At 34.2% G+C, this 11,574-nt stretch overlaps 1 protein-coding gene across 1 annotated transcript; it reads left to right on the top strand.

The window, feature by feature from the left end:
* Positions 1–212: 212 nt before the first annotated feature.
* Positions 213–7,227, top strand: LOC142353657 (uncharacterized). The gene is made up of 3 exons (XM_075405955.1): positions 213–527; positions 1,080–1,271; positions 4,941–7,227. The coding sequence occupies exons 1-3, from the start codon at positions 240–242 to the stop codon at positions 5,178–5,180; spliced, it is 720 nt and encodes a 239-aa protein (XP_075262070.1). The 5' UTR covers positions 213–239; the 3' UTR covers positions 5,181–7,227.
* The last annotated feature ends 4,347 nt before the right edge of the window (positions 7,228–11,574 follow it).

The raw sequence follows: 11,574 nt of genomic DNA, 5'->3' as shown, positions 1-11,574 counted from the left end.
TCCAGAATATGCCTAAAAATTATTCCCGCATAGAACAGTCCTAATACTGATGGCCTTAAAGTCTCAAACGGGTTAGAAATCCCAAAAAAAATTAAACAACCGAAGTACGAAAAGCATCCTGAAAATCAACTTCAGATGCACCAGCCCCGCCAGCTCAACAAATGCTGCTCTCTTCAGTTGCTTCGGTTGTTAAGTTTTTTTAGACTATTTGTATCTGTGAAACTGTTTTCAGATAAGTTATGGAAAAACACGCAGAAGCACACCAAGCTCCACCCAGCTATGACTCAGCGACTACCTCTGGGCCACCCGGATACCCTGTGAACCAGCAGCCTCCGGCTTACAATTCCATGAATGACAAAATTCCAGAGAGGCCCACGGTGCCATGTGTTCCGGCCCCCGGATACTGCCTGCCCAGTGCACCCCCGGCTATGGCGGCTGGGGAGAGATATTGGGCATATGAGATGTTCTTTTGCTTCTCGGATCTACCGACATGCTGTGGACAGATGTTCTGCCCCTGTGTTGTTGAGGTTATTTTATATCAAATGATACATTTAATACGCCCAAAATTTGCGTGAAGTTCTAATGTTTTTACTGCTGACCTCCAATATATTTGAGTTGTTTAATTTTATTGTTTAAGTTCTCTTGAACAAAGTTTTGATCACTTTTATGTGATTTTTCGTCATCAAAAATGGGATAAACCCTGAGGGAATTATGTCTGTTCAGTGCTCTTAGAGCTCCACTCTTCTCTAAATATACCGAAAACAAAACCGCTCATGAGTCTTAATTTCATGACTTGGAGGTCAATTTTCGTTGTGAATAAAACACGTTCTTTATTTTCCCAGCGTCTTTGAAAAACTTTAAAAATGAACAGTTTTTTTAAGTCTCTATTGGCAAGTTTGATTGCTGCCCTCATACACGGGTTTTCCAGAGTTTTGGTTACTCATGTTCCTTAAAATAGGCAATTGCCGATTGTCTAAGTTAGCCATGTTTTGCACATGTTTTGCATGTTATGAGATATTTCGAATCTGTGTACTTTTTACAGTGACTTTGAATTGATTTTTAATGTTTTCATGTTTCAGTACCTGACAGCCAGGAAGGCAAACTTGAAGAAATTGGGAATGTGGTTGGCAGTTGTGACTGTGACGTGCATTATGTTGTCTATAGTGGTCAATTGCATGTACACTGATATGATGCAACAGCAGGTGGAGACCATCAATACCATGAATGAACCTCGCCGACGACACTCTGGCAACGACTGGTTTCTCTTACAGGTAATTGAATTACGGTCTTTTTTGGTCAAAATGCATTTTTAATCTCAAGTGTGTCACATGTCTAAAAAGAAATTTACGAATAAATATCAAAATTTTCCCTTTCGCGAGTTTGTGTCGGTTAAATTCTCCGTTATTACCATTATTGTTTCAATTTCTGTTATTGTGACAGGTGTCTCCTAATTGAACCTTTAATGTGCAAAAACTCCTGAGTGGACAATGTGACATCTTATCTAAATTTTCTACTAATGTGCAATATTCGGACGGAAAAAACATCTTGTAAAACTTTTTAATAGCCGCACAGCGATAACTGGGGCTATTATTGGCTTTCTCTTGGTTTTTTATTTCGTCGTCGCGATTTTTGTTTCGACCATATGAGGTCACAACCACTTCAAATCTGCTTTTTGTTCATTCGTTCATGCAATTTCAACTGAAGTATGTGCATGACGTCATTTTTCGCTCTTAGTGGAGCGAATTTTTCTGTTCATTTGCGTGATTAAATTTTTAGTCACACTTGACTTACCTCACTCACAAAAATGACTTCCTCACTTTGAAATTGACTTTTATTTACTTTAATTCAAAGAGATAAGGTCAAATGGGTGTTTGTCAAATGAAGGTTATTAGAGAGCAGCTAATAGAGGGAGCAAAAACTTATACAGATTTTTAATCAAAATATAACAAATCAGCCTACAATGAAAAGACGAGTTTTTTGTCTGTCTTTTTTTAATGTTTTTTTTGAGACTGCAGATCTACCAAGCTATTGCGGCTATTTTCTGGCAATCTGCCAGCTATGTTTAAATTTGCATTGCTCCTATTATTAAAATGTTATACTTTTTCTCGCAGCTGAACCCAAATCGTGCAAAACAATTAAGTGATTAATTTTTGATATTGCATTTTGTGCTCTAGCTCTAAAATAAATTAAAATTACTGAATTTTTTTGACATTTTGAGATTAATGAGAAGTCAATTTGGGTAGTGATTTTAGCCACGCTGTAGTAGTATAGGGAGCAAGACAGGGAGTAGGTTTTAAGCGTGATTATTTCAAGCTGCTTTTAAAGTAGAGAGAGAAATTGTTGTTCGAACAAATTTTTGGTTTCTAAACGCAATTTCTTTTTCACGTGCCGCTACTTTTTTCCGCTTTTTTTTATTTACTTAATTAATGGTTTGAGAGTGCATACGTGTGTTCTAATAATGCATAGTTTTTTTTGAGTTAATCGAAGGGCAGTTATTTGTTTATGTCTAAGACACTATATGGTTTCATAGATTATCAGCGATTTTTGGTTTTGCCGAATTTTGTAGTTCATTTTGTTGTCTTGTTTCTAAGTCGCATTTATAACTGCTTCCGCTGTCACATTATGAGTCGTAATAGAAGCAGTGTAATAGCCTCAATTGGTATCTAAATGTTTCATCTACTTTGTCACAATTTATTTTCAAAAATATCAGTGGTTTTTTTAGTCATGCTCTATTAGTCTCAATTATGAAATGATATTTCTTCTCGATTGCCAATAAGGCATAAATAGTTCTAAATAATTTATTGGAATTCACAGATTTTTTTACTTTTTCAGTTTTTATAAGCAAATTTTTGTTCTGCGTTTAATTGATAGATTTTTTTGTCTTATTAATAATTAATGGCAGGTCTCATCTACAGCTCAAGTTAATCGAATTATTTGTTGCACCTCATATATAACGCTTTCTATGTTTTCACCAAAAATTGTTCTAAGAAAATGTTATAGCCTTTAAAGTTTTCGTCCAACTTTTATTGTTCATTTAGGTTTTCTATTAACTTAGTCTCATAAAATACGCAAAACATTGGGTGCTAATGAGGTTTACATAAATTTATTTTTTGGTTTGAGATCGTTACAGTAATTTTTATAATTTTTAAACTATTTCTTCTCGTATTTGTCATTTTTCGTCTTGCCAGTTTTTGTTGCTTTTCTTGTGCTCCTTTCGCATAGTCCCAAAAACAGTTCTCATTGACCTTCTAGTGCGGCGCAGGCGTCGGCAATTTATTTCCGTGAAATTATAGCTATCCCGTTAACTGAGTTAGATACCGTTTGTTATTGGAAGGTTTGGCAAACTTTTGAATCTTGCCTTCATTTGTTGTTCTTTTGCCCCCTTTCTACCTAACGGAGATACCAATAGTTGTTTTATGACTTGAAAGTCCTTTTTTGGTGTAGTTAATTGCTCTCAAACTAATTTTCGAGAACTTCTGTTCTAGAACATTGTTTTGATTATTTCACTTCGAGTGATATTTTCACTCTTGCATTCTTGATTCTTGGTTGACCTAAATAGCTGTTATTTAGAAATTAGGCGTCTTCTCGCTTATCGTTCCAGGACCATAACTAGAAATAGAAATTGCTCTGTTTCGGTCTGTTTTTTTTTAAATTATTTTTGAGAATGCAGATCTACAAAGCTATCGCGACTATTCTCATGCAGTCTGCCTGCTATGTTTGTTTTTGAATTATCGGTCATTTCTTTCTCCTAGTGGAGCTCAGGATATGCAACAGAATGAATAGTTTAGTGACATCGTTTATCGATTCAACAAATTGAAATTATTTTTCGGCAGACTTTGGATAGAAAAACAGCTTTCGAATTTTTCTATTATTGTTTTGGTTTAAAAATAATTGTCAGATTTTTTGTTCATCAGTAACCTACAGGGGCTCGGATTTGTTGGTTTGACGTTGTATTTTGTGTTCTGTAATTACAATTGATTTTTTTCTCCCAGATAGTTGCAACTTAATTAATTTTTGTCTTATGCGTTTTTATGCAAAACGTCGTTGCCCATTTTTGACTTTTCAATTGACTCTTTCGTCCTTGATTTTTTGATATGCGTGATCTAAATGTTATTATTTTTTACATTTTTAACCAGCTGAACTCAATTTGTGCCAGTTTATTACCAAAAGTCCAATTAAAAGCAAGGAAAGCTTTGCTCAGTTTTCTCATTTTATGTCTTGGTGCTAAATAGTATCATTCTATAACGTAATTTGACGGTAGTTTTTTGAATAACATTGTAAGCAGTTATTGACTAATTATTGAAACAAGCGTGAGATTTAAGTTCCTTTTGTTTCAACTTAATGTTTCAGCAAAATTTGAGAGATAAAAAAATAAACGCTGAAAACGTGAGAAAAAAGTCAAAATTGTCTCCCAATGGATAAATCCCACTTCAGTAGTGTGCTCTCGGTATTTTTTAATAATACAGCTCATGTATGTTTGGGTGACATATATCAGTCGGCCGAAATTGACTAAACGAAAAACCAGCTGAGCAGAAGAATTAGTTGAGCAGAATAGTGAACTTAAAATGTTAGCCCACCAATTGCGGTATTTTTTTCAAATGCTCGACCAAATGACGTATCTTGTGCGTTCAAAATAAAATGCCTAGACTATAAGTTCAACTGTTTTCCTGGTTCTGTGCTCTGGATTTTGGTGCTTTAATTAAATCGTTCCAATCAATCATTGATTGCGACCTGATTGGCACAACCGCTGGACTTTTGACTAAATTGTAGTCAATCGAGATTTATTTTGTCGTTTTTTGTCACGGTGTTACGAGACCCACCAATGGTGCATTCTGTTGATTTTTTGTGCAACAAAATTGTGTGTCAATGGAAATGAATCATTCCATGCGTCTTAGTTGCAGGAACTGTTAGATTTGTCCTCTAACATGTACTTCTTTCAGGTTCTTTGCTATGCCCTGGGAATGATCTCCCTTGCTCGGTTCTGCATGGGTCTCTACTTGAGGAGCCAAATCAGATCCAAGTTCAACATTGGACCCAACAGAGGCATGATGGGAAATCTGGAAGACGCAGTCTGTGTCTTCTGTTGCTATGACTGTGTCATGTGTCAAAATAAATCAACCATGGACAAGTTCGAACGAGAGGGACTCATATACGACTCGGCTCCTATGGTGCATGCTTAAGAGGTTCTCGGACAATGTCAATTGAACAGGAACAAGATCAACGTCACAGAATTTAGATTAAAACTTAACGAAATGAGCAAGATCTTTTAATTTTGTATATCATCCTGTGTCTGAAGTGAGCATTCATTCTATAGTTTTTAATCAACTCAACTTGCGATAACAACAGAGGCAGAGCTTATCGATGAAATAAATTGCTAGTGCCTGATGAGTACTACTAAAACCTGAAAAAGGAGCGAAACACTTCTTTGGAATTTCACGTTTCCTCGACTTTTTTTTCTGGCCACTGTTGCTATATGAAAAGATAGTCGTCTAATCTGCTTCAGTGGGGGCTTGACTTCTGTAAATTCTGTAATCACAACGAGAGTTGATATAAAAATTACCACACGGTTGCTAACGCCCTCTCAAAGTTATTCAACAAGTCGGCAGTGTGCTTTGATAACTCCTCGATGACGATAGAAATTGTGTGGTAATATTCATTATTTTATAGATGATGTTTTGGTGATATGTGACAACTTTCTTGTGTTATGGTGTATTTTGAACTTGTGGAATGTGAGTAGAATACACTTTTTTGGTGTAATTTTAATTCGATGTAATTTAATTAACTTTGTAGTCACGTAGAGTAGAATAGAAATTAAATCCATATTGTAAATTCTCGGCATAAACCTCTATCTTTTCCTCATGTCGTCTCAGGACCTGTTCCCTTTTCAATCCTGTCTCTGCAATTGAGTGGATGTTTTCCTCTCAGAATCTATCATCTAGTACATACACTATTGCGAGCCGTACATGAAATTTTGGTTTTTACTTCTGGTGTCTGAGGGTTTTTTATCACTTACAACAACCCCCCCCCCCCCCCCCCCGCATAACCTCATCATCAAGTTGGGCAGGCAAGACTTAAAATGAAGGACCGATATTAGCAAGTAGATGAGATAATAACTTCGAACTCATGAAAACGTTGTCGTTTTAGTTCACAGAGAGGAAAAGGGAGCAGTTCAATAATCTATTATGCGTAAACAAAGATATTACAACCTTAAAGGAATTCCAACTTTTTATAATCAAGTGTTTTTTTTACTTTGATATGGATTGTTGAAGGATAAGAACGTTGAAACTCAGTTCAGAATTACGAGTCAGAATTCGCTCTTTCAGAAGCACTGTCTTATGACTTTTTTCGTTCTGACAGAAAAGGTATGCATTTGAGATTAATTTAATAATTATATTAATATCTAAAATAATTTATTTCATACGTGATTTATCACGGAATTTTGCTGGCTCCTTTTGGGGAATAGAAAATTTCCACAATCTTTATATCAAGGTCAAATGTTTGGACTTTTGCATGCTCAGCTGTAGTTAATGTATCCTTGCTTAGTATTACGAAGCAGACTCGATAATCTCCCGATTATCCCTAGAGCAGTTCTGTTGGACCCTATTTTTGCCTAATTTATTTTTGTGTAAGTGTTTACACGTGGTCTTGAATGCTAAAATTGATCACACGTTTTCCATCTTAAGCCTTTCTTGAACCGTGTCTAAGAAATTATGGGAGTGTATAGGTTATCATGAATGGGACAATTTACACTAGTTTTCTTGCTTAGTGTAATTGTTCCAACCTTAAAATTTATTTCTCTTCATATGACGTCTTAATAAGAGTTACACGTGTACTCTTACTAAGACGTCATATGAAGAGAATTAAGATTAATAAGATCGATGAAAAGCGATAAAAAATGCTAGTATTAAGTACTTAATACAATCGTTGTTGTCTTCTCGGATGGAGAAGTTCATACTCTTAGATATGGTTGCTAAACATTGTCAAATCCGGGAAGTATCGTCTAAGTGAATGAATTTGATTTTGTTTGAAATGTTGAGATTTCAACTCAAAAGGTGCTAGATAGAAAGTGAAAATGTCGTGAACTCCTTTCTGACTAAAACACTGACTTAATTGGTCCATGGTTATTTGAGTGATTTGTGACGTATGATGAAGTCCTATATGTGTGATATTAATTATCTAGAACATTCATGTTAACTGAACATTCAAGAAATTTAGTTTTGTGTTAAACTGTTTTCTATTTAGTTTTAGAAAATTGGAAACGAAGGCTCACATGACCCCCTTGTTGTCTTTTTTCTATTAAACTAGAGCTTCTAGGTATGAAAAACTTTTTGCATATCAAAAACAACAATCAACAAAGAAATTTTTTCCAATTGTTGTGTTTCAGATGTTTCAGTTTTGTTCAGATGTTCATGGGACTTGACAAATGGTACCGGAAACTGTGTTATTTTCTGAAAAGGGTTCATGAATAAGAGATAAATTTCGCAAAGAAATTTCTTGGAGTTTATTGAAATTATAATCTTGGAATGAAATCATTCCGTAATTGGGGTCTGTTTACACAGACATAACCTAGGGTCTATGAACACAAAAAAGATCAGTTTTCAAGTTAGACTTTTCCAGTATCTAGTAAATATTCGAGTACATGAGTTTTTGTGGACAAAAGATGGATCCTCAAATTTCAGACTTTAGCAACCGGTAGGCAATGAAAATTAAAGTTCTCTTTAAGCCCAAATTTTCTTAAATTCCTAGATGTGCGCTTCATTCTGAACTAATTTCTCACTCCAGAGAAATTGGAGAAGAATTTGTTAGCCCTACAATGTGTTCAATTTAAAACATTCTGTTTCTCAAGCAGTTTTGAAGCACAATTTTTTCTTGCGCAATTGAGTTTTTGACTGCTCTCGATCTGATTTTCAAGCAATTTTTGTAAAAGTCTGTCTTTTTGTTTTATGCAAAATCTCCTCTTGGTAGCTTTGGCTGCTAGCCTAGAAAATTTCAGAACATTCTTTTCACTTGCGCGATTTAAGTTTACTGTTCATCGTCTTCAAAAATGGAATAACCTAAAATTGTAGAACTTAACAGTTCAAAGTAAATTATTGGTTCGACAAGACACCCTAATTAGGGAGCAACTGCTGTCATCGGATTTTTTTAAAAAATATTAATTACTTGGTACTTAAGGATGCAAAAGCTTTGTCAAATTGATCAAAAAAAGTTTTGCACGTTTTAAGTTCGAATTGAAAAATTTCTGACATTTAATAACTAAAATTTGAATATTTCACATCCCAGCTTTTGCTCCTTTTGCGACATTATTTGATATAACTAAATTTTTTGAGACTTAAATATCCTTGATAGTTTCGTTTTGGATTTTCAGAAAAAAAACATTAAATCTTCCAGTAGTTTATCCGGTGAGAAATAGCTCGTGGAAAATTTTAATTTTTAGCAAATTGTTCGAAATAAGAAGTCAGTAAAATGACGAAAAGTTGTTCAAGTAAAACGTGCCAAAAAATTATGTCGCAAGTGAATTGCTGTTTGTTATCACTGGTTTTACAGTTCTTATACAAATTGAATAAAACCAAAATAGTTCAGTTAACATTTGCTGACTGAATTGTTTAACTTGAGCTTTTATTTGCTCTGATGTCCGTTTACACCATTAAACGCATCGTTTATCGTTCGGTTCAGTCTCAGTGAACAGCAAGTCATTCTCTACTATTGTTGGAACTAGTTTTACTTATTCGTACTTTTTTCATAGATAAAAGTTCATCATCGGCTGGAGTAACTGTCGACTTTTGGTTTGCTTTCATATTATATTTGCTTCTGATTTCATTTGTATCCATTTCAGTCTCTTTTTGAGAACTTTGAGCATCATGCTCCAATGGGTATATCATAGGTTGAATAAAATCAGTTATGTGCTGCTGTTGTGGCCATTAATTTTGAGTTTTTGCTTGTTTTCGCATTCTTTGAGGTGTTGGTTAGTAAGAAACCAGTACACCTGAACCCACTTTGTTACTGACATTCCCCAAACGTTTCATCATGCGCCTGGATCGAAATTTCTTGGCAATTATCCCCTATATGTTGTGGTTGTTGCCTCAATATTTAAAACGACTTACCTTAACTCTATTTTTAAGTAGACAAGTTTAATTCCTTCTTTGCTTATAAGGGATATTTACTCCAACTCTTGCACTGAGGTTGGCCAAAATGTTTCAGAGGAGTTGGCTAAACTGGATTAAGCTTTCTTAGGAGGAGGTTAAAGCTGGTTAGTGTATAATCGAACACTCTAAAAATGGGTCTTTTTACTATGTACGGAGCATTTTCAAAGTGTAGCTAACACTAAACGGAACTCATTCTGCAATCCCCTTTCTCATTTTTTGAAACAAGTGAAATAAAATTAGGGCACGCTTGCAACAAAAATAAAAATGAGCACATAAAAAAATCGTAATTTTCCCAGAAAAGTTCAATATGAGATGAGGTACAATTACATTCAAGAAATCATCAGAACATCTTTTTTTTCTTTTCCAAAGTTATAGACCCCTTTTAAGGCTCCCAAGTTACCGCTAAGTGGAGCTTCGTTTAGCTAAACTGCACTTTCTAGCCCTCTTTTTGGTTTTTTGATTTGATCCTGAGTTTTAGCTGATTTTTAAGCAGTATTTGCTGTATTTTTGATTCCAAAAGTGGGATTTTTTTAACTGAATGGAAAAATTAGTTAGTGTATTTGTGCAATGAGTGAGAAATAAGACTTGTACCTGCGATTTTTCCATTTATCTCTCATTTTTCCGACAGTTGTCAATTTTAAATTATTTTGCTTCATTTATTTAACGGTTTGCTATCATAAGCAGTCACACAACAAATGACAAAGTGATGCAAAATAAAATTCGAAAGGTTGCAAGCCTGGAAGTATGTGTTGTTGGGAACTTTACTTTTTTTGGGAGATTTGTAAAATAAACAAATATATTGGCGTCTCTACGATGTCATTTCAATGAAATCAGTCATTTGCCTTATTTGATTACCGGCTATGATATCGAAGCTGCAGTTGTTTGTGCTTTTTCCCCGTAATTTTTTGTAAGGATTTTTACTACCAATTAAAGAATTTTCGTTTATGGCTTTTATTATGTTTAATTCATGCTAAGACCTGTTGTTGGATATTTTGTATACAAATGAAATCGGGGAGGAAATTGGACGTGAGAAAATTTTCACACGTTAATTAAACAGCTCAAAATTCCAGAATAAATTTCGTCTATTTTTTCTGGTTAGAACAGAACATATTTGCGGTCGCTCTTTAACATGTGTGATTTGTTTTGATTCACTGGCAATTTTTACCTCAATTGAATTGATTCGAAATCATTTTGCATATATTTTCAGTTATTGTTCCGACCCCTCTTTAGGGGGGAGGAACTATATACTCACCTGGGTTTTTTTTTTGTTCAGTCAATTTTGGCCGATCGATAAATTCATCGTAGAGAGTTGAGACTGGTATCAATAGAAAACTTGTCCAGCGTAGAATATGGAATTGAAAAGATTTTTTGATTTTAGTTTTTGACAGGGAGATATCGAGGTTTAAACTTTCGGGAAAATAGAGTGATTTCCGTTGATTTCATTCACCTTTTTTCGGAATTTTTGACTAAAATTTCGCCAATTTTGATAAAATTTAATAAAATTTTATAATAAAATGTTGTTGATTTTAGGTTTAAAGACAAAATACATTGTAGGCTGTTTTCATTGAATTTTTTTGTCACAAATTCCGGCTAAAAACTTCACAAAAATCAGACTTTTTCATCAAAAACACCACGAAATAAGTTTCTTTAGTCCACTCTGATTAAATTTGCAGGAATAGCAAACACAGACACCACTAACGCAATCTTTGTAGACTGAAAAGGGGGCTAATTCCACTTCAACTTCTGTTGAGAGTGCTCTGCAAATAAAACTTTGCCGTTTTTTGCTAACTTTTTTTCGTTGATTATCAAAAACGCAGCATTTACTTTTGATTTTTTAACAAACAAAATGTCCATATCAATGACATTCCAAAAATTAAATATTCCTAATAGACAATGAACACTAGCAGGACGAGTTCTGTACTAATCTTGGACCGTTACAATCCAAAAAAAATTCGGATTGTCATCAGTCGGTTTTTTATTAAAAAATTCGATTTATATTTTTTATGTTCATTAAATAACAGAACATTCCAAATCAAAGCTCACTAGTGATAGGTCCTTGCATAGGTCAATTAGCTTGAAATTAATTTATCTAATTGATTGCTTGAAAGCTTATGGTCGTTTTGACTTTTAAAATATTTGGTTTTTAAATAAAAAATGGCTTATTGAAATTTGCCTCCATTTTTCTCTTATTTTGGTCAACTTGTAGCTTAGTGTCAGCAATCAAAGATTGCTCCTCTTTTTCTGCTGAATTCATATTTAGTATTTATTCCGGTTTTACGCCTTAAGTTACGGTGTTCTGGCTTCGATACTACTAGATTTCACAAATTTTTTTAAAATTTTTTTGGTATTTGACCATTTTTCATGTTTTCTAATTTCGTCAAATTATCACGTTATTGTCAGTTCATATATCACATTTTTTGCGTTCAAAATA

This window comes from Convolutriloba macropyga, chromosome 14 (genome assembly GCF_964194025.1).
Source record: "Convolutriloba macropyga chromosome 14, txConMacr16.3, whole genome shotgun sequence".
NCBI lineage: Eukaryota > Metazoa > Xenacoelomorpha > Acoela > Convolutidae > Convolutriloba > Convolutriloba macropyga.
Note: the sequence above shows the minus strand (reverse complement) of the source record. Positions and strands in the feature narration are given on the sequence as shown.